At 41.2% G+C, this 24903-nt stretch overlaps 1 protein-coding gene across 1 annotated transcript in view; it reads right to left on the reverse strand.

The window, feature by feature from the left end:
- alpha-Spec (alpha spectrin) overlaps positions 1-24903 on the reverse strand; it is a gene marked incomplete in the record, with an annotated part of 80177 nt that overhangs the window by 34853 nt on the left and 20421 nt on the right. The window contains 12 exon segments of the mRNA XM_074104160.1: positions 2559-2603; positions 4269-4386; positions 4934-5144; positions 5724-5913; positions 6625-6816; positions 8536-8661; positions 9893-10027; positions 17541-17675; positions 19499-19726; positions 21200-21405; positions 22162-22321; positions 23959-24111. Coding sequence (XP_073960261.1) covers positions 2559-2603; positions 4269-4386; positions 4934-5144; positions 5724-5913; positions 6625-6816; positions 8536-8661; positions 9893-10027; positions 17541-17675; positions 19499-19726; positions 21200-21405; positions 22162-22321; positions 23959-24111 — 1899 coding nt within the window.

The raw sequence follows: 24903 nt of genomic DNA on the forward strand, positions 1-24903 counted from the left end.
TGTTGTAGCAGCATTACAAAGACATCATGTATAAGTTTTAGCGGTCCATCTATTACATGTCATGAGATCAGACAGACAGCGTGCGTCTGTTTGAGGCTGCGTGTGGTTTGAGACCAACAAGACGGGCTACTACGAAACTCGAAGTTTTTATCGCACCGTCCCTTTCACTCGCGTATTAAACGACATAAGCGTCAGCGGGACGGCATACGAAGTTCGAGTTTCGCACTTCGTAGTATAGGGCCAGAGATGTGCGAGGATGTACTGCGAGGAATGTGTCTTTCATGAACCAATAGGAGCGCTTCATTTATCTCGCCTCGCTCCGCTCAGCTGTTTCCACCGGAGCGGTGCTGTGCGAGGATAGGTAAATGAAGCGATTCTATTGGTTCATGAAAAACACATTCCTCGGGAACACATCCTTGCCCATCTCTGGTGGAAACGCAACCTTAGGGTACCGTCTCTCTCCCATCGGTTACGGAACCTAAAACATCTCTCCCGCTCTGTTCTTCTGACCTACAAGCATCTTTTGAATATCTCTACACCTTTGTGTCAACCAACTTTTTAGTGTAGCTTATTGCCATGGTAACGTCTCCTGAGTTACTTATTAAAATAATGATTTTATGGGGTACATAGGTTAGGAGTTGTGACAGTTTTAAGACAATTCCTTCATGGCTCATCTCCTAAGCATGCTAATAGACATACATTGCAAACATTTTTCTAACAAAGTATGTCACTGATGTCTTCTGAGTTACGGTACAGAATAGCATACATTAAATAGCTGATTGACTCTTATACCACTTGAACATCTACCCCCTTATTCATAAAACTTAACAAGCCTATGTTAACTAACAAATGCTTTGTCCCTTTCTAACAAATACAAATGTCGAAGTGACAGATAAGGACAAACGAATTTTAGCGGCATTTTAACAAAAATAGGTTTGGTTGTCGTTTATGAATAAGGGGGCTAGTGTTTACGAACGCATCTAAAGTAACCAGATATCAATTTAGTATGAAGCTTCATACTTACTCGACCCTGGTTATTACCTAGGATTCTTTTTTCACGGCCAAATGTTACGAATAATTTAACCTAATTGGCACTCTTGATACAGGGCATTGCGGCTAGCACGAGAGCCGCGAACAGCTTTGTCAATATGTTGCACCATTTTTATTACGAGGCTTACTGTTAGCAATACCGTGAGGTCAACTTTGTCTTTTGTGTCACGTTTGCGATTGGAATGTGACACAAATTGTAACGTCAAACGGACCTTACGACACCAACGGCATCTAGCGATATTTTACCTGTCAGGAAACCCTCATTCGAAGATCGGATCGTACCGTCTCACTCGCTAATTAAATATAAATATAAATATAAAATATAAATATCATGGGACACTTGACACCAATTGACCTAGTCCCAAACTAAGCAAAGCTTGTACTATGTATACTAGGCAACGGATAAACATACTTATATAGATAAATACATACTTAAATACATATTAAACATCCAAGACCCGAGAACAAAACATTCGTGTTATTCACACAAATATCTGCCCCGGCCGGGATTCGAACCCAGGACCTCAAGCTTCGTAGTCAGGTGCTCTAACCACTTAGCCCTAATCCGGTCGTCAAAAATACTATTAGAGTGAGCATACCGTTCCCTATGATACGAAGTTCTAATTTCTAACTTCGGCGTATAAAGCGCGTTCCTCGTTTATTTTATTGACATGACATTGACCAGCAATGGCAATGGCTTTGACAATAGGCGGGCCACATCGCTCAAAGACAGATACAGATCTGTTCACTCACGAAGGCGCGCCCCTCCGCACCTAATTATCAATGTACACGAGTAAACCTTGTACTTACACGTTGTCTGTCAGTGTGCGTGACTGACGGTACGCTTGCGACTGAGGACACTTTCGAGCTACGCACACATAGACATGTCGTGCTCATACGTTTACAACTACAATTATAAAATGTGGAGGGGCGCGCCTTCGTGAGTGAACAGATCCGTAACAGTCCTCGAGTGGCGACCACGAACAGGAAGACGAAGCGTTGGCAAGCCTCCCACAGACGACAGACGACATCGTGAGAGTTGCGGGCAACCGACAAATGCAAATAGATGCGACTACAGTTTCACTTAGCCCATGCGAGTAATATCGTACCGATTCCTTACATGGCGCGGCCACGTGACTATTTATTTACAAGTGATTTACCATCGCCGCCAATGTTCTCAAGATATACCGATCTCATTTCAAACTAGGCGAACGAACAGCTGCCGCGGCCATATTAAGCGGTTGCAGTTGTCGTTCGACGAATGTGACAGACCAAAGTGTTCTACACTGTTACGGGGTCACCTCATCACGATAACCGCATTATAAACGTTCCAGGCTCTGGATGAAAGTAAAGTGACCATCTTAACGCGTGCCATAAGCACCGAAAATCATCGTTGACCAGGTGGTATTGACAAAGCGAGTCGCGGCCGCTCGTGCCGGCCGTACAGGCGTTACGGTTGCATAAAACGTGTGTATTAATTGAGTTAGGCCTCCACACATGCGGCTAACCTGTGGCATAATGCCGTAACGCGCGTCTATCTCCAACCGATGAGTCTAGAACACATGTATGCATTAAGGTCACAGCTCATTAGAGCCACCCGGCACCCGACCAGCACCGCCTCGACTTTCGGGGGAGTAAGGGGGATGAAGGGGAGGTGGAGAGCGCCGCATCGCAAGCGTGCGGGCAGCGAGCGGTCCACTCGCCGTTCGCGCGTGGCAACCTCGCGAGTGAGGCGATCCGGTGACGCTACGGAGTTGATGTAGTGAGCGCATGCCCATACAAATACATATCTAGAATACTAACCGCTCGAGGCGAGGCGGTGCTGGTCGGGTGCCAGGTGGCTGTACTCGTAATAAGCTGTGACCTTTAGTGGTGTGACAAATACACCACATATTATAGTCTTTACTGTATGTGAAATGTGGAATAAAGATTACTAAGGGCCTACGCTAGCTGACGCGGTTTGCACGGAGCGTGTGGACGCCTGTTGAACTGATACTATTGTATGACAAGCGCTACCTGCGCGCGTCGCGTGCATAGGATTTATACCTGCACCCGCGCCCGCGAAGTGCACCAGCTAATATAGGCCCTAATTTGATCTTCCGGCCAACCTTTATACTGAGGACGACATTTTTTTTCAATTTACGCTTGTACAGTTGTTTTGAAAAAACGCGCTATCAACATTTAGTTATGCGTTTCTCCTGTCCGATTATATCGTATAATCCGCCAGGTCCATATCATGAAACACCAACAAGCTTTTTGGCCGACTGTAATTTTTATTGACTACTTGCATCATCATCCAGACTACAAATCTATACCAAATTTTAAATGAAATAGACTAGCGGAAGTGGACCAAAAATAACCGGAAAACGAATTATCACCTTTCTTCTCCGCTAAAACAGTGCACCACAGCTACGTCCGTGCGACAGATGTCACACAGGCTTAACTGTTACCAACACCACATTATAGCACCTTATTTGTCTAACACACTTGGAATCACAAACGTTTTCACCGTTTCTGTCGCACCGTGTAGGGTGACGGTAGAAAGGATGGTGTATGCGATCGCGAGTGCCCAGGCATTATGCAATACGGCCACAGTTCATTGTCAAAGTTCTAGACCATCACCAGTAAACACCCGTTGCCAAACAGCGTCCGGGTTTTAGCAGAGAAGAAGGATAATTCAGCATGGTTCTTGATCCTTCGTAATCATTTGAATTAAACTTTAATCCTTTGTAGTCATGTTCAAGCATTTAAAGTCAGCGACAAAGAAAGCGGTGCCCTCATCTTATTCCCACAACAAAAAAAGTTCATTTCGCAAACAGACCGCAAAGAGCTATTTTACATGAGTCTGCCAGCGCTTTAGCAAATATCATTAATGCCTATTAAATTATGCCGCAAGAAATATGACAGAAAAACATGTTTTTCCAAGGTTTTTAATAAATTGTTTGCTGTAGTTTTTGGATAAAATCCTGAAGTCGGTTTCGACCCACTTCTAGTAGTCGGTGACTTGAAATAAGGTTATTTGTAAGATGGATTACAATGCAAGTGAGCAAAAAAAAAATTGCTTCAGAAATCTTTCAAAACCATATTCGTGATAATAACAATTAACTTGAGTCGTATTTTAGACGGCGGCTGTACCCGCGGATGTGAATATTCGCACCACTAATGTGTAGACATAGCATAACAGTACGGATGTGTAATGAATGTGCGACGGCTTTTACCTGGTGACGTTCGAGCAACGCCTCAGCGCCGGTGACGTCATTGGCGAGCTCGTCCGAGCTCACTAGCGCCATCATGGAGTTTATCCACGCCATCAGGTCGCGGTAGTCGGAGAGGAAGCTGGAAAGAGAAGGCTAGTTAGGAAAGTCCTTATATATTATTTTTATATACTTAGCGGCACAAAATTACCTATTACTGGATACATTCGAGGGCCAGATTTTCTACCACTCAGAAGGGGGGGGGGGGGTTATGTGGTCTTACCGCTGCTGGTTGCTAGAGTCGAAGCAGCTTATCCTCCCTGATGCTTGCATTGTATCTGTCACCAGGGAGAACCTAATAGCGTCCGCTGACTACAGCTGCGACGGGTCCAGAACGTTCTAAAGAAACAAGTCTTACCGCTGCAGATCGTAAGAATCGAATATCTCCTTCCTGGTGCTTGCATTGTCTCTGTCTCCAGGGAGAATACCTAGTAGCGCCCGCTGACTACGACCCCGCCGGGGGTCCAGAACCTTTTAAAAACGCAGGAATTACCGCTGCAGAGCGTAAGAGTCGAAGCTTCTTCTAACTGGTGCTTGCATTGTCTCTGTCACCAGGGAGAATACCACGTTGCGTCCGCTGACTACGACCCCGACGGGGTCCAGAACCTTCTAAAAAACGCAGGACTTACCGCTGCAGGTCGTAAGAATCGAGCAGCTTCTCCTTGCGGGCGTTGGCTCTTGCTTGCAGCTGCTGCCAGGCCTCGTTGATTTCGCGCTGCTTGCTGTAAGTCGCGTCGGCGGAGTCACCGTGCGTCGACATCAGACGGTTGGCTGTGTCGTCCAGGGAACGGATTTTGTCGCCCAAGGCGGCAAGGTCGCGCTCCAGGCCCTCGTGTTTGCCTGGGGATAACGAAACGGTTTTAAGTTGTAGACACTGTACGAAAAGGCCACAATAAAGGTTTCTGCCCACTAAACCAAAACTAAAGCGTGCTACACCCAGTGTACACAAAAACAAAACTAGTTTAGGAATAAGAAAAAAAAATAAACAAAATAAAATACGAAATGACAAGTACCCTTAAATTAACAATTACGTTATTTGTACAGTCAAGTCCATAAATATATTTACGTTACCAAGACGTCAAAAATATCTAATACACCTTTATGCCTCCATCCATCATATTTGACGCAATACATAGATTTGTACCCTCGACTGTACCCTAAATTATGTACATAAACGCCCATAACAATTGACACCTTTCACCGCAGAGCATATCAAAGAACTATATGTTAAAAAAAATACATAACTCGTTGAGTTTCTTGCCAAATTCTACTCAACAGAGGTTTTTCCGACCCGGTATGGTAGATTTTTTGACATTCATAACCACCATAAGTGCTTGACATAGTCTTAACTTAAGATATTTGACTTGACTCGAACTAGACAGACACAATTAAACGCGGTAATGATTGAGCACAACTCACGCTGCAAAGTCTGCACGGAGCGCAGATCCTTGCCGAGGTCGTCTGTTGCGAGGGCGGCCTCCTTCTCAGCGATCCAGTCCTTGGTCTCGTCCACGTCGCGGTGGAACCGCTGCACCTCGTGGGCGGAGCCGAGCTGCGCGGCGCGCTCGGAAGTCAGCTGCTGCAGCGAGCTCCATTTGGAGTTCAGCTCCTGTGGGCCGGAAGAGACGTCGTTACGGATAAACCGGTCCCAGCTGGCAAAATGCCCTTGTAAACTAAAGCTTGTAAGAGCTATGGCCTCGTATTAGGTTTATGTATGTTCTGATTAAGACAGAAATATGTTATTAGTCTATTTAGTAGCCTAAAGCTATAAGAGCATTCATACCTGTAAATTACTCTTGTAGATTTTCACTCATAGTCAAAATACCACAAACGGGACCCTAGCAGCGCGCGTCCTTCGAACTACCCGCACTTGATCACAAAAAGTACCAGCACTCGTATCTCGAGCCACCCGCACTTGGTCATTTTTATTTGTCACCCCATCACACCGAGTTAGTTTAAAAAAAAAATGACTTTCTGCCAAGTTTTTTTGCGGCGCATTCTTCTTGGCAATGATGGTCTTTCCGAAAGCGCTGGTAGTTTAAAAAATGACGTGTTAAAGTGCCCATTGCGGCCTATTTATTGAAATAAATGTTTTTTTTTACTTCATCACGTCTAAACCGCTAAACCGATTTAGTTGAAATTCAGTATACAGATAGTCCCGGGGAAGGACACAGGATAGTTTTAATCTCAGAAAATTGCTCCCGCAGGATAGCTATAATCGAATTCTACGCTGACGGAATCGCTGGTAGCTGCTTGTGTAAAGAATAATATCAACTTATACAGATATTTTTTGAAAAAAAAAAAAAAAGAATATACTGACCTGCATCTGGGTTTTGATCTTCAGCGCGGCCTCGGTCTGTCCCACGGTCATGAGCTGCACCGCTATCTCGTTCATCTCGGCGAGACGGACCTCGTTGGCGCGCAAGTCGTTCTGGAAGTCGTCGAACTTCTTCTGCATCACCTCCACCTGTTCCAGGTCCTCGCCGACGTCTTGCACTTGGGCGTGCATCTCCTGAGGGAAGAGAGGAATGTTGGTGTGAAATGTGGTGGTATTTATACGGACGGCGCCACCGCAAAGCAGCCGGCCCTAGTTCGAACTGTGCGGACAAGTATGTGCAGCTGCTAATCCGGCCAAATGACAATCTGTCCAGCTACTAACTTATCCAAATGTCTTTAGTTAGTTAGTTTTTAGATAAGGTCCACACTGAAAATTCACGCCTCCACGGCTTGCCTATTTAGCGTCATGTGCGAATGAATAAAAACTATGAATTTTTTTTTTTACGAATAATGAAACATACTTCAAAAACCTTGAAAATATTTCTCTATTAGTTTGAAGTCGGTGCCTCAGCACGAGCAAGCAGAAGTGATTGAAGCCCAATATATAGTATGTAGGTGAGGTAGACGACTATAGTTCCACTCCTTCTGGCTCGTGCTGAGGCAACGACTTCAAACTAGTAGAAAATAATTTTCAAGGTTTTAGGTTCCATTTTTTTTTTCATTTTTATATTAATTTGATGTTTTTATGACGTTAAATATTCTTTTTTCTTTCAAATGAAAATCTGTCCAGCTGCTTGCTTTTTTTTGGTTTTAAAAGACCTATCCAACGATATCCTACACTACAAGGTTGGATACGAAAAAAAAATCACCTCCGCTTTACGTCTATGAGTACTCTAAAAAAATTTATTTTTTTAATGTACCATGTTGTCGGTATAGTTTACGTATATATTCGTTCAAAATTACAGCTTTCTAGCATTGATAGTCCGTGAGCAAAACCGCGGACGGACAGACAGACAGACATGGCGAAACTATAAGAGAACCCTAAAAAGTAGGGTCCGTTTCTTTAAATTTGGGTTAACGTCTTGACGACGTGACGACTTAGCGGCTCATTGTCGGATCTATCACAGGCGGGCGGGGTTCCGGTGCGTCAAATGTCAACTCTGTTTCAGAAAGAATAGCTTGCGCACGGCGCGTCTGAATACAAGTGCGCCAGTATACTCTCTAGCTTCAAATCTAGGAATTCTTACCTCAGACTGGAAGCAGAAGACTTGGCTAATTTGGATTGAAACCCAACGTAGATGGCTGCGCGAGACAAACGCTATAGCCAAACGCAACCGGTAAAATATAGCCTGCATACTAAACATGACAATGGCTATCCCTTTTTAATGTTATTAGAACAGATTCACATGCTTTCATTGCTCCAAAGATTTCAATGAACACGAAGACGTGCGGACGCATACTTTATTAGAACACCCGTTCTACGATTTAACTAGATTTGTTAAAGGCTGACCAGGAATATAAAAAACCTGACGCGAGGGCAACACTTTTACGTTTTATATTGAAACAATCTTTACACTTACTATACGATACCTACCAGTCATATTGACAGCAGTGTAGGTGATGTTATTTAAAGGAATATTTACCCTCAGACTTTTCTTATGACAAATACATGACATATACATTGTGAATTATTTTCCTTCCAAGGCTATGGATAATCTTCGGCATTTTAACGCACAAAAACACAAACTAACACTTTAAAATACCACGCGCAAACAACGTTAAACTCTGACAGCTATAGACAGATGACATTTGAATCTAGTGTTATCAGTGCAAGAAATTATTTCTAATGGCTTTCCGCAATATGACGCGGATTTTTATAATTCTAGTCAACCTTTAGTGTCGACTAATAATTTGATTTTAAATCATAAAGCTAATTACAGGAAGCCTCGTTTACCTTATCCTTGATCCATGTGGCCAGTTCTGCGGCCTCGCGGACGAGGACGTAAGCCTTGACGGTCTCATTGAGCTTGTTCTGACGCTCGCGCGCCAAACCCAGCAGATTGTCGTACTGCGAGTCGATCTGGAATAAAGAAAATATACTTATTACCAGTTTTTACCCGCGGCTTCGCACGCGTAAATCATCAGATACAAAAGTCGAATTGAAAATCCACGACTAAAAAAAAACACTTGTTATGGACTTGAAAAAAAAAACATACATCACACCTTGCCTTTTACACTACACAGGAAAAATTAACTTCTATTTGGTTCCCTTGAAAGTTAACGGATATAAAAAATGGCATGTTGCATATTTTTTGAGCTGCGTCGGTGACTCTATTTTTTTTAGCGAATGCTTGTTTGTCTACTATAGACTATAGTGCCCGGCCGCTGAGAAGTCAATCCTAACACATTGCACCATTGATTTGATTCATATTGTTAATTTATATTCGGAAACTTCATAGTTTTGCAATGTGTCAGGACGATCTTGTATTTACTTCTGATAGATAACCTGGCAACTCTAACAGAATCTTCTATCAACAAAAATGTGCCCGCCAAAATCAAATAAATATACGATCTCGAATAATGACCCAAATGCGAAAGTCTGTGGTTGTTGTTTTTTTTAGGCTGCGTCGAGGTAAACACATTCATCGCGACACATCCTTGTTGTTTGTGATTGTTGTTTTTAGGGTTCCGGAGCCAAAATGGCAAAAACGGAACCCTAATAGTTTCGTCAAGACCGTCTGTCTGTCTGTCTGTCCATTCGTCCGTATGTCACAGGCATTTTACTCGAAAACGCAATCAACTCAAAATATCAATGAAATTTAGAGTACAGATGTCTTGTCATCATGTCGCATTGGCGTGTGGCACATAGTTCGACAGCTCTTTTGAAAAGATAGTAAGGTTTCTCAAAAACTTTTTTGATTAAGTAAAGATTTCCGGAAAGAATCGCTCTCAAAGTAGCAAAAATTGTGTGCCCCCTCCCCTCTTTCTTGTAAACTGTTTGTCCAAAAAAATATGCAAAAAATATGAAAAGGTAACGCTTCATAAATACTTTCAACGAAAATTGGTTTCAACATGATCGGATATACCGTTTTTGAGTTATTGCCGAAAAACTGCGCTTCTCAACAAAAGGACGTAAGTGCCGTGAAGATACGGTTCTTTTCAGGTAATAGATTTTAACGACTGTAGTAAGTGTTTTAATTGTGTTATAACGCACATAATATTACTTGATTTTTTTCGTAATGGCTGGCCTATCTTGGGCGTGTCCGACACGCTCTTGGCCAGTTTTTTTTATTATAATGTTAGTTACTCACTTGGTTTTGGCGAGCAGCGATCGAGCTGGAGTCGGCGAGGTTCTGCTGCGATGAAGAGAGGCCGGCGTCGATTTTCTTGACGTACGCGGCCGGCACGAACCCTTGCCGGTCGTTGACCTCCACCTTCCACCAGTCCTGGAAACGGTACCAATTATAGACTTCCCAATATCGACAATAATGATTTCATATTGTATTTCAGTTAAGATGATCTCTAGTTGACAGTCAATTTACTTCATTGTAATTGTTATTTTTTTTTTTTAATCTTGTGATATTTTAGTATTTACGTAATACTCGTATGTCGGCGATGACGTTAGATTAGAGTTTAGAGTAACACCCGACATACCTCCTGTTTCACCGTCATGATTTAATCAATGAAATTTATTTTACGGATAAATGTGATGCCGTCTCAGTTTGCATTGTTCGAATAGACGGAGACGGCATCACATTTATCCGTCAAATAAAATTAATCAGCCCCTTAGTGTTCATTAATTTGTTTATTCATGCCATGCACTATATTACATCATAATTAAAATACAAGTTGTCAATAAAAAAAGAAAAGTTGAAGTGTTGCACTAGTGTTAGTCTGTAATAGGGAAAATGATTTTTTTTTCATTTGTTCAATTATATCTTTATTGTTTGACAAACCGAGCTGTGATTATAATATTAATGTTGATATAATTTTCATAAAAAATTGTGTCCCGTGCACGTTCCCTATTCTGTCTGTGTCTATCTGAATGCAATGACGTTTTGGATCGACAAAGTTTTCATGAAAGAACTGCGTTGGTTTTTGTTTACTGAATTTGTATATGTAGATGTAAGTACACATAAATAGCATATTTCTTCAAACAAAGTTAAAACGCCGTGTTGACGATATCTCGTGTTGTCGATGTCTGCACGGCCTTAACCGAAACTAAATTTATCCGGTTCTGAACCTGCACAATCCTGCGCAGGCGACGCATCACGGTTAGCTCATTGCCTTGTTGCTCATTTGAACACCGAAAGGGACTAAAAATTTGTGTAGTTTAAGGGCGCAACCGGATGAAATCGCTCGACGCTCGTTTCCAGTGTCAAATCTGGTCACGTGACATATAGCGATAACTTAGATAATTTAAGACGGGATGCGCCTTTGTGGTACTTTTACCTAAAACTATTTCTGACAATTCGTTCGGGGGAGGGCGAGGAAACACGTATAGCACACTTCTACGCGTTGCCACACACTTATGCCAAAAAAAATTGCATTCCTACAGATGCCTACAAAAACAATGTGACACAAACATGAAACACGCACACAGACAGACATTTTGTCGTAATCACACTGATTTTTAGACGACAACTAGCGCTCGAACTAGTGATGTGACATGTGTGAAAACCGATTTAATTGAACGGGCATCAAAGAAAGAATGAATGAAATAACATTAATGTAATTTCGTCGTTTAGACAGAAGTGGAATTTTAATAGTTTTTCACTGCGGATTTACCTACCTAGGTAATTTAATGATAGAAAATTGTAGAAATCTGATTGATTCTGATGTAGAACTCCGAAGTGCAAAACCTCTCTTTTGCCGTCCCGCTAACGTTTATATAATGTCGGCGACCGATCGTAAAATCTGCCAGATCACGTAATTTCTAGGCATATCGTGAAACGTCGCCATTTCATGATATGCCTAAAAGTTGGCCAGGCATATCACGATGTGCCTGAGAAATAATACGGCAGATCGATTAGAGCAACGTATTCGTCGATATTCCTAGCTCTATACCGCGCACATCGTGCTATGCCGAAAAGAAGAAAAATTTAGGTACGGCGAGCGAAGCGAGGAGTTGTTAGTATTAATTGTGATCACGACGCACGAACCGAGCGAGCGAAGCGAACGTGCCGCGGCAGCGGCTGGCAAAGTGCCAGAACCTATATGGCGGCGTTTCATGATATGCCTAGGAATTTCATGATCGGCCTAAGCGTCACTAGGCAAATCATTAAACGGTGAGTTTGAACGTTATGGCGGATGTCCCTTAGCCAATTCATGAAATGGCGGCATTTCACGATATGCCACACATATATATTACTAGCCGTCCGCGCAGAACTCGTTTATCGCTATTCCGCGGAAACTACGCAATTTTCCGGGATGAAAACTATCCTATGTCCTTCTCTGGGACTCAAACTATCTGTATACCGAATTTCATCTACATCGGTTCAGTGGTTTAAACATGACGGAGTAACAAACAGACTTACAAACTTTCGCATTTATAAAATTAGTGGGACGAGCTGTTGCCCGCGACTCCGTCCGCGTAGGAGTATGAAAAATAGTTTACATCCTATTCTCAGACCTACCGAATATACACACAAAATTTCATAAAAATCGTTCAAGCCATTTCGAAGGAGTTTGGTCACAAACAGTTTGGACCCGAGAATTTTATATTCTATATTTAATTTTAGATTTAAGTACCTGGGCGACCGAGCTTTGCTCGAGCTAAAACTCGTTAATAAGCGTTTCCCCAGAGATAAGACCACGTTAGATCGATTTGTCATCCCCGAAAACCCCCACAAACCAAATTTTATTGAAATCGTTGGAGCCGTTTCCGAGATTCTTATTATATATACAATAAGTGTACAAGAGCTACTCGTTTAAAGGTATTACACGTTATGCCTATCCAATTTATTAAAAGTGTAAACAAACCGATTTCATCATAATTCTTGTATAAAAACTCGAATCAATAACACATTTATCTATAACTCGTGTCTTTTAACTAGATGTCTAATCACTTTTTTCACCAAAATTCACTTGATTTCAATGTTTATTTTTCGGATTAATAATGTATGGGCAAAAAACTTTTCCCAAAGTATCACATCTCAAAATATTTTACCTAAATTATCATTTGGCAAAAAAACATTTGCTTAAACAACTTATCGCAATTTTACAGTTAGTCAATTTTTGTTTGGCAAATTATTGTTTCATAAATAATTTCTTAGTCATATTTCATTTTAAAATTATGCCAAATGATGATTTGACCAAATGAATAAAATGCAAAATGTAAATATGCTAATGATTCGTTTGGGAAATGAAACTACTTATACTTTGATCTATTAAATTAATAAATTAATAGATTTACTGAACAGATTAATTATTTTGCAATAGGTTCTAGGTTTTCACATCATTGAATGTCTGTGGTCGGATAAATGGCGTCTTTGTTTACACTTTTCATAAATTGAATCGAAATACAATATAGATACGAGATTAAGTACTACCTTCCCTATACGATACGAACTTCGATTTTCGAATTTCGTAGTAGCCGCATGAGCACAACAGACTTACAATAACACACGAAACATGATCGCAACGCACGGGCCTCCTTCTGCGCACATTGTCGAAGAACAAATAACACAACCAAAAAGAAACTATCATAATTAAATTCGTTGTTACTATTCACTAATATCACAGAGGGTTACTATAAGAAAAGTTTGATTCGAGCTACATTTTCGTGGGGAAGGCGCGGCGGGCGGACGGCGAGTGAGTTCGGTGCGGTGTTACATAAAGTCGTCACATCAGTAGATAACTGAACAATGAACGTTAGGACGCGTTCATATCATACACTGTGTGCTTTTTATGCGTTAACTTCGGCAGATGGTTCATTGATATAACCTTTTTTTTTCTACTGGATGGCAATCGAGCAAGTGGGTCTCCTGATGGTAAGAGATCACCACCGCCCATAAACATCTGCAACACCAGGGGTATTTCAGATGCGTTGCCAACCTAGAGGCCTAACGTCACTATACAATAAAGTCTGTCCACGATAAAATTTGGTCACGCCCGATCTGGTGTATCTTTGTAATGAATGCTAATTGCCAAGCAGCACTATTCTTAAGTATTTTTTTTATTTTGTATATTTTTAGAAGATTTTTCAATTTGACGTGCACGATTTGGGGGTGGGGGACCATGTCCCCTGCGACCCCCCCCCTCGGACCGCACCTGCAACACACCCTCGCACATCTCTGGTCGAAACGTAGCGTATATGGGCGCGTCACAACTCGCCAGTTGTTTGTCATTGACATTGAATTAGTACGCTGTCGTCACCCGCGCCCGCGGCGTCACGAGTAAATTAGGGATGCTGCATGTTTTAAAGATGGATAACTGAATTCATAACAAATAAGAGGCGTGTATCTTGATTTTGACGCGGAAATGGCATAAGCGGGTAGGAAAAACCTTTATGTCCACGCAATAAGAGCTAAAAAGGCATGGTTCGACTCGGATCGGCTCGGCCGATGCCAGCCGACGCGTCGACGTCTTTTTCGCTTGTACACTAGATTGTACACAAGAGCATAAAAGGAGCCATTTTACCCGAGGCGTTCATATAGCCACCCAAGCCGGTACGGCGAGGATGGATAGACACGTCGAGGACAAAATGGTTTTCTGTTGTTCACTTCTATTGAGAAGAAATTAAATAGCAACAGGGGAATCAATTTGTTCACCTACTATGTACCTTTAAATTTTCATGCATTGCTATATATATAATTATATATTTTTAGTCTTATTGATTTTTTTTTATTTATAAAATATATAGCAACTTTTTTGTTTGTGGCTGTTGAACCCTGATCACCTGTCAAAATAATCGCACATCTAAAAATTAAAAGTTCTATTCGGGACTGTTTTTTAAATGCCCACCTTTAGAAATAATTATTTTTACGAGAATGAACGATTTGTGTTTTAGCTTAAGGATCATTAATCGTGCATTCAAATGATACTTATATTGATAGGGTACGATAAATGGTTAAAAAACTATATTAGCTTGACTAATTTTGGTAAACCATTAAGTTTAGTACTGCCTGTTGAAGTGAACGATTGGCACAGCTTCATGAAGAACTGATTGCATAAAAGGAGAATGAATGAACTGAACGAGTAAACAAAATCCCGCTGTCATTACTAGGGCAGATTGTAGGGAGAGAACACCGCTTTTTATCAGTGTTATCGACAAACCGATAGTATTTTTTATTTATGTTGTAACTTGAATACATGGAATATTGTTATCATAAATACTTTATATTGGGTATGGTAAGAACTGAAGGAATACAAAATAATATACAGGCCCTAGTCATTACACTACCTATATTAGTAGTATTATTTCTCATGAACACTTAACTTATTTAAAGAACTGTGTTGTAATAAATAATTGTTAATTTAACAGTTAAAGAGTTTAGATAACATAAACTGATAGCGGTTTTGGCCCTGATAGCGTTATCTCGTCATTTAATTAATAGCTAACAACTATTGTAATAATAAATTTTATTATACTTTAGTTGGGCAGCAAATGTTTTATTGCGCATTAGAAAACATCCACGAAAAATTGTGCAGGCAGCAATTTATTGCACGGATGATTGCTACTGTCTGTCCGTCGATCACAAATATTTTACAGCTAAACGGTTGGAACTACAGTGTTCAATTTTCACAGTATAAGGGCATTTCTATTTACCGCTGTACCCTGAGTTTATCTCTCCAATTTTAACAAAATTTTGGAGGTAGACTCAGTCCATGATTCCGAGCAGGAAAAACAGGGTCTCCAGATGTGTCCTCAAAATAATACTTTGTACAATATTATTATATGTTACTAGTCTTTTTTTTAATTTTGTTGCGCACAAACCTTGTCCTGACAATTAACGAATACAACAAAAAAAAAATTATCCAATTCGGTACCGTCGTTCAGAAGTTATGCGCTTACACATACCTACATTTCGGCGATTCATTTTTATTTATATTGAAAGTATATAACGATTATTGTATGAATGTGTCCGTTTTGTTACGAGAATTACTAAGAAAAATTCGCAACGAAACGGACACATCCATACAATATTTTGGGGACACATCATGAACTGAATCTACCTCCAAAATTTTGTTGAAATCGGAAAAAAACCACCCGGCCATTGTAATGTTGCCGAAACGTCGAGGTAAATATTATCCGTGTGTGTTAGCGTGATAAGTCCTGTGCGTGGTATTTTGACTACGAGTGAAAATCACGAAAGTTTAAGACATTTGTATATTTATAATTGCCTAAAATTTTATATAAGTAGGAATACATGCATGGGCAAGTGACGCCATTTAGTAGTAGTCTAACAGAAACTTCGATTGTGAGCGAGTTGTTTATGTTCATTGAATAAAAAGACATACGTAATCGAAATATTTATGTCATAGAGATATAATGACGATTCCACAACACAATGCCGCCGCTTCAGTAAATATTTTTGCTTTTGTTTCAAATATAATGCTATAGGTAAAAAAACTTAAGGCCATTACAGCTGCCAAACCTTTCAACAGGGCATATTTTAATAAAAACAGCATAATAAAATAAATAAATATAATTAAATAGCATTTAAATGCGATTATTGCGACAAAAGAACTTTTTTTTTAAATTTGTGCTCCTTTTGTATTTATGCAGCGATCTATACACCTTTATGCCAACTAGCCATAACGTCGATGTATACGTAAATTTAACGCTATGGCTGTATGCTGTTTATTTATGCCCTAGACTCGACTGTACAACTAGAATGGTTACGTTATGTCGCTCGGGACTCGTCGGTTTTCTTCGTTTTTCTTAAGATTCTTATGGGAAAGAAAAAGAAAACCGATCTTTTGTGTCGACTTTCGAACACGATTAGAAAACTAGTTTAATTGTACGCGTCAAACGCGAGTGTCGACTCAAGAGGGGCTACTACGCAACTCGCAAATAGAAGTTCGTATCGCACCGTCCCTTTCACTCGCGTATTAAATGACATAAGGGTCAGCGGGACGGCAACATACGAAGTTCGAGTTTTGCACTTCGTGGTATAGGGCCAGTTACGAGTATGCAGTGACTACGGGTCCATATCGACTCTCATATTTGTCGCAATTCATAATTTAATGTTTGTTATAGTGTATTGTTTTCATAGCTCTTTTTTCTCTGAATCCATTAATTTGTTCAGAATTGTTATAAAACAAACCTAACCTAACCTATAGAGTTCTACAAGATAATCATTTAATAGTTTCTAAAAAATATGGGTTCAATGGGAAAAAAATAACAAAAAGGACAGCAGAAAGCGGACATTAAACAGACTTTTTCATCACACTTGCTCGTAAACAGTGTCGTAACATGCAGGCTACCTTGGTTGCAACCCCCCAAATAAAACCCTCGACCTTAATGTGCTTGTCATGAAACCCGTGGTCGGTAAATGAGTCAGTGCCGCGTGCGCGTGCGCGCGCTCCTGCTGCAGGACTACATGTTCCACATGCACAAGCAAGTTGCGGCGCGTGCTGAGGGAGGGGGAGGGGGAGGGCGGCGCTGCCAAGAGCACAGCCTAAGGTATCGCCAATATTTGGAACAATTATATTTTTTCTTTTAAAAATATAAAATTTTACTTGCAAATGTGATGAAAAACATTGTATGTCGCACGGGCGGTACTAGAATTACGAACATCGACTCATTAAAGCCCTCAGTCTTCGACTTCGGGCTTCTAATAGACTCTCGTTCGTAATTCCTTATTTACCGCCCTTAAGACACAATGTACTATTATGACATTCAAAAAACTGGCAACGGTTGCGCTAGTGCTGCATTCTGGCGGTAGAAAATTTGATTAATCCCTATTGACATGTTGGTGACATGGGGGGCCCGATTGTGTTCTTATAAGTTACCTTGTTATTAGAGTTGAGTAGGGTGAGCACATCGCCTCGCTTCATGGATACTTCGCGCGGACTCTTCTCCGCGTAGTCATAGAGGGCGACCACGCATTCTTTCCCGGAGACGTCCACCACCGGGGACTCTTGTTGCTGTTTGCGGACAAAGCGTTGAGAAATTTACAAAGAAAATTGCTTACGCATGGTTACCCCAGCTCATATTTTTTCGGCGCTCAACCCTTTTCCAAGCCCCGCGAATTTAAATAAGCTACCACAAAATTAGTAGTAATTTTTAATGTTTTACCCAGTGATTGATTCATTTAATAACGGATAAAAAAAAAACGATTTCAATTGGTTTTGTAGCATATTTACATTTCAACAAGGTCTAATATTTGTGTACTAACAGCCAAATAAGTGGTCTATCAATTTTTAAACAAATTCCTATCAAATTAATATGTCGCCACAGTCGAACTTTTAAGTTGACAGACACGTCTATTGGCATTATTGTTTTATGACATGCAAACGATTATCAACTTTAAGGTGGTAGACCCTGACCACATATTTGGCTGGTGGTACATTTATGTGGTCACTATATGCACTATGCCTGGAAAAGGGTTCAAATACGAACCGAATTAAACATTTTCTATGAATATACACACCACACTGTACACACCACACCGTATAAAACCATGACCGTAATAGAAACGCGTCAGGCACGGGACGTAACGCGACACGGACTACATGTCAACGGCGTGTCATATCCATTGGAAGCGTATCGGCACCGTTTTTGACGCTCCGTGCATGGCACGCAACGGCGACGGTTGGTTAAATAACGTGCTAGTGGGCATAGTCTCGCACTATCCAATACAAATAATATTTTAACCTCCTTTGTTTACATTGTCAACTTATGTTCAGAATGTTTACAAGCTTTTATTTAACTGGCAATGTATGTCTGTATCATCATCATCATCATCCCAGCCTATATACGTCCCACTGCAGGGCAGAGGCCTCCTCTCAGAACAAGAGCGCTTGGGCCATAGTTCCCACGCGGGCCCAGTGCGGATTGGGAACTTCACACGCACCATTGAATTGCTTCGCAGGTTTGTGCAGGTTTCCTCACGATGTTTTCCTTCACCGCAAAGGTCGTGGTAAATTTCAAATACCACATTATTGTATGTCTGTATGTGCTGGTCAAATCTGTATGTGCGGGTCAAAATACAAGTTAAATTTGACACACTTCCAGTAGTCGGATTGACTTGAAATTTGGCATACTGATGTAAATCTGGTGACAATACAATAATCTGGCACTGACATCGCGGTAGTCCGCCCATGATCGTCCCCGCAGGATGGAACTCCTCAACTGTTAATGGCATCGACTTGAGGTACGGAAATGTATCAAATTACATACAGCAAAAAAGCTTTTGGTATGGTACCATGCAGAATAAGGTATTTAAAGTTCCCTGGTTTGATCGTGACGGCCTTTCCAGGGACCTTCTTGTGTCAGCACTACGTGTTCGATCTGGTCACATTCCACTTAATTGTTTTTTGCATTTGATGAGAGTTGTACAATCACCTTTGTGTATGGGATGTAATAAGACTGCAGACCTTATTCATTTTCTTTTGGAATGTGATCAGAATAAGGCCATCAGAGTCAGGTATTTGGATGGTATGGGCTTGTTCAATGGAGGTGTAAATGTGATTCTCAGTCGATCGCTTTCAGAAGAAGCGACGCGAATTTACAGATTCATTGGACGGGCCTTTGCATCCAGAGACGTGGTTTCAGTGCAAGGGATCGTGTAATATTCGACTGTAGTGTGGTGTAATCTGAGGCTCCCCATGAGGCTGATATAGTCACATTTGGTGTGCTAAAGCCTCGTTAAAATATCAGAGTAAAAAAAAGCTTGCATTATACTTTTAAATAGTGACGATATAAGATCCCACTAGAGTTTTACTGCCACCCATCTCCCCTGACTCACCCTGCATGAGTTCGCCTGCTCGCGCAGACTCTTTATAGTGTTCCCGAAAGCCTCGAGATCCGAGAGCAGAGCCTCGTGTTTCTTCAGCAGGGCCTCGGAGGAGTCTTCATCCTTGCCGTAGTCGTGGGTATTCGCCATCGGCTCTTTCTCGCGCATCCAGGACTCCGCCTCGTTGGCGTCCGCGAAGTACTGCTGCGCTTGGAGAGAGTCCTCCAGATCTTGCTTGCGCTGTTGGAAGGGTTCACGGTTGAATGGAGAACATTGAAGAATAGGATTGAACGAGTTTTTCTTGTGCCCCGTTGCCATGGTGACGTCCCCTGGACGACTGTTTAAAACCATGAGTTTTTATGTTTTGTGAAAGTTCATCGAGAGTACATTTTATGAGGTTCAACCCCACTACAGTACTTTCATTGTAGCATGGTGCGGGTGACAGCTGTCAATATCACAAGACTAGAGAGTCAAAGTATCGAAACGTGTCGATAAAACTAATAATTTAAAATCTTAATCATATTTAATGTCATCATTAATCCGATTATTACGTAATTTTGATGAAAATATTAGTGAAATTCTAGATTGGAATTTTATTAGCCACTTAAGTAAAGCCCGGTTTAGACTTGCAAGAAAAATCGTGCCGTGAAGCCACTAGTCGGTTGACAATCGAGCGCCGCAATGTAATGCAACTTGCACGATTTATCTTGCAGATCTAAACTGGGTTTAATGATAAACGGAGTTTGCAAGAATATTTAAGAATTAATAAGTACCAATATAACTCAAGATACATTAGGTCCCATCACTAAACGAGCCTCTGATGTTACGTTACACGCATATTACGTTTCTTCACTTAATTGTGCTTTGAATTTAATTAATTGATTATAAAAATCTGATAGCTTAAATTTATTTCGTATAACACGTTTTTTATGTTCAAATATTTTACGCCAGTCATATTCAGGCTACAACTGAAACATACTTCCATATATTTAGACCGGAGCAACTTTTTTTGAGTAAAACGAAACGTGCATCAAGTGTCACCTGCCTGCACCATGCTAGAATGAAACCACTGGTAAAAGTTAGGAGTTGTGACAAAGTCAAAGCAATGCGTTATTGGGCAATGGGTTATTATTATATCGGATGTCCCAAAAAGGACGCAAGATTTAAATTCGCCGCCATTTTTTTATTTTAGTGCTGGCAACCCTAAAAAAAAACTATTTGACAGCTGAACGTTTAGGGTTTGTAAAAATGGCGGGTTATACGAAAGATCAACGCGTTTTTATTATTGAACAATATTTCAAAAGAAGTTTGGCGTGTACGGTTCGAAAATTCCGTGCAAAATATGGTCGGAATATTGACTTGACTTCATCAACAGCAGAGTGGTTGCAAAATTCAGGGAGAGTGGATCAATTCATGATGTTCATTCCACTGGTCATCCAAAAACAAGCCGTTCAAATGGCAAATGCTTTAAAAGAGGAAATTCGACGCAGCATTGGAAATTCAGCCGGATCTATGCAAAATGGTCATAGAAAATTTTGACAAAAGAGTGCGTATGTGCCAGAAAAGCCTAGGAGGACATTTGCCTGACGTATTATTCTACAAATAACCCTTCATTATGTATTTCAAGATTTTATATATAAATATATTATAACGAAAAAAAATGTGTTTTTCATCAATTTCAAATCTTGCGTCCTTTTTTGGGACACACTTTACCTGCAGCGCCTTTTCCTGCAGCTGGGTCCACTGTTGGTGCAGCTGCTGCAGCCGCGCGCCGATCTCGTCCGCGGCGAAGTGTCCCGCGTCGCGGAGCGCGGCGCCGGCCGCCCGGACGGCCTCCACGCGCGCCTCGTGCTGGGCCATCTCGCCCATCACCGCCTGGTGCTTCTTCATCAGGTTCTGGACGCCGATAAGATCGCGACCTGGCCGGGATGGTTAAGTTTACAACTAGCCGGGTGACCGGGCCGGATAATACCGATCCGATTTTTGTGTACCTACACGCCCATAGAAACTGATTCCTAGTGACCGGATTATATGCAACATTCAAATAATGCATGAAAACTGTTGAAATATGCAATTTTTTACTCTGTTGAAATATGCAATTTTTTACTCATTTTAAAAAGTAAATATTGACACTGACAAATAAATATTTATATTTTTAATTTAGAATTATGCATCATCACAAGATTTTAGTTAAAATTGCATATAATCCGGGCTGTACTCATGTCAGTTTGACAAGACGTGTTTGTATGGGCGTGTACAGCTTGCCCCAAACAGGCAAACATGCAGTCGCTCGACGCTAGTTTCAAACGTCATACCTGGTCACGTGACATTTAGCGATAAAGCTGAAAATGTTGAGCTTTATCGCTACAAAAAAACCTCTTCAATTTCGGCAAAAACACTGTTATTTTTTTTTCATTCACTGCATTTTCTTTTATTTGTACCACTGCCACGACTGCTACTAAATGAGATTAAGAAATCAGCTTTCAAGACCAAGACCATTCCTGCAAGAAGCCATCTTGTTGCTTCTGCTCGACGCGGCGACTTGACGCTACCTTTTTTGAGTCGCGGGAAATTCAAAATGGGGTCAGGTGACCAGATTTATCGCTGCAAACAAGCGACCAGCGGCTGCAGGTGGGGGCACCCTAAGAATTGTTCTGCGTTGAATGTGAGCATACCTCGGTTGGTGGACGCGATGATTGGCTCCTTCTCGCGTATCCAGGCCGCTTCGTCGTCCAAGTCGCGGAACAGCTGCTGGGCTTGGAGGGAGTCGAGCAGCCGACGCTTGCGGATCGCCATCGGCTTGTCGAGAGCTGTGTAGCGGGTCACCAGACCGTCCTGGAATTATGACAATTGTTGAAGAAAGCTGCACTATCAGAGCATTACGGGCATGCGCTTTTTAGGGTTCCGTACCTAAAGGGTATAAACGGGACCCTATTACTAAGATTCCACTGTCCGTCTGTCTGTCACCAGGCTGTATCGCATGAACAGTGATAGCTACGCAGTTGAAACTTTCACACATGATGTATTTATGTTGCCGCTATAACAACAAATACTAAAAACAGAATAAAAAAAATATTTTAGTGGGGCTCCCATTTCTTTACCGTTTTTTGCTCGATATTAATAACGGCAACAGGTAGACGCTGCAAATATTCACGGAGTAGAGGTTGCTCACATAATCTCGTATGTCAAGGTGTTTCGGCAGAAACAGCCTTGGCAGACTTATATATTCCGGAAATGAAGGTTCATACCTACCGACTGGAATTGGTTTCATGCAGGTATCAGATGGGTATATTTAGGGTCCTGGTGGTCACCTTTGAGAGCGTCTGCCGAGCACTTCCGGCAAAAAAAATAATGACATATTTCGCTTTTCTGTATCTACCAGTAAATTCCTAACTGATGCCATGACTATTATTTCAGTATCAGATGGGTTAAATGACGCCCCTTTTTTCGCACCGGAAGTGACTATTTTTTTGGTACTTTCGGCAAGTTCCGCCGCGGCAGACTATCAAATTCGGACTCAGCATCAGTTTTATGGGAAACCATTGTGCGTTTCATCGCGGTATTAAGTAGGTACGAGATTTTGCAGTCCACTCTGTGTCTATTAGTATAGATGCATTCTTTCACGCGACGATGCTCTAGTGACACGTTGTGCCCAAAGTGAGCGTCCATACCACAGATTACTAATATGTAACTTGCTACAGATAGGACAGTCAATTATAGTTGTTTCCTATTATTGACGTTGTAGCACTGTTAAATTTTACAGTCTGTGGTACATGTTTGACAGTGACAGGGCTTTCCACAGGTCGATATAATCATTATCGATAGTCTCCAGTCAATGCTAGTGATGCGCTCTACGATAAATGGGAGTAAAGGATGTCTTGTACTAATTTAATTTTTATTCATACTCGTATAAGTTATGAAATAAAACGACCAAGTGTTTTTATACATTTATTCATTAAACTTACTAGCAACGACATCCAAAGATTATGTAAATAGTCGTTTTTGGGCATGCAAAATAGTTTGTGAGTGGCACTTGTTGAATTACAATCAATAACACAACACTTGAATTTTGCCATATTGGAAGTCAGTGGAATATCACTCGCACTAAACACTACCGCAAGTAGAGTATTATACAGAGGAGGATGGCTACTCATGGAACTACAACTCGACCAAAACGGGAGGAGAACGCAAGAGAATACCCGCACTCAACTCAATGTTTAAAACAGGGTAAGGACATGACAGCAAAGAAATGGCGGCGGTCCACAGATTGTAATAATATCATACAAATGGCAGCGCTACAACGTCGATGAATGAAACTAAACTGTCAGACCCCTGGTCCATACTTAGGATTCGCGAGGTCGATGCGATACGTATGATCGTGATCGGCAAATTGATACAAATGTAAGCCCAGCATTTGCCGTTGCGAGCGCTGTGATCCCAATCTCCCAATACAAAACTGTCTCTGGACTCACCCGTTTCGCCTTGATGTTGTCCGCGTCGAAGTGGCCCTTCTCAATGAACTGCTCCGCCTGGTTCCGTATGGCGTCGATCCTTTCCGCGTGCGAGCCCACGTCCGCTTCGAGGAGCGCGTGCTTCTTCTGCAGATTCTGGACGCTTGTGAGGTCCTGGAAGAGTACTAGTGTCAGGGAGACTGCAACGCTCTGGACACATTGGCGTTCACAATCCGCACAAAGATAAAAAAAGGAAAAAGTAAAAAATGCTTTTTTACCAAAAACCAGAAACTAAAAAAAAGAAAAAGAACAAATAAAAGAATAAGAGGTAAATGGGCGATCAATTTTTTCTTGTCACTCGTTGCTGTAGTTACGGTCTCCTGTGTCACTTTAAACCGTAAGTTTATAGGATTAACATTTGAAGAACCTTGAATTTTTGTGGTAGTTTTAAGACCCTTCTATCTAATAAGCATGTTAGTATAATGTGACACAACATATCTTCTATGAAACTATACTACTTTTGTCCCCTCGCTGACGGGACAGAATAACAACTACAAATAGTTGATCCACCCAAATATTCAGCGTCTTTGATGCATTTTTTGTCCTCATTAGCGTTTCGACAAGTATATATAGTATTATAAATAAAAATACTCAATCAACTTTTCCTTGCCCGTTATTCTGTGCCGTTGTCTAAGAGACAACACAGACAGTTTCTTAAAAAAACTGTTACAATATATGCTACTAATGTGCTTAGGAGATAGTCCACAAAATGGGCTTAAAATGTTCGCCAGATGAATTTTAACCACAGAAAACATTATAGAAACTCGTGGTTTTAAAGTGTTATCCAGGAGACGTAACCATCGCAACGAGTTACTAGAAAAAGTTAATATGATCTCCCCAAACCTATCGACGCGGAATCGGCTTTAACCGATCAAAACACTCTTTATGTCCACGCAATAAGAACGA

Source organism: Choristoneura fumiferana, chromosome Z, assembly GCF_025370935.1.
Source record: "Choristoneura fumiferana chromosome Z, NRCan_CFum_1, whole genome shotgun sequence".
NCBI classification, from domain to species: Eukaryota; Metazoa; Arthropoda; class Insecta; order Lepidoptera; family Tortricidae; genus Choristoneura; species Choristoneura fumiferana.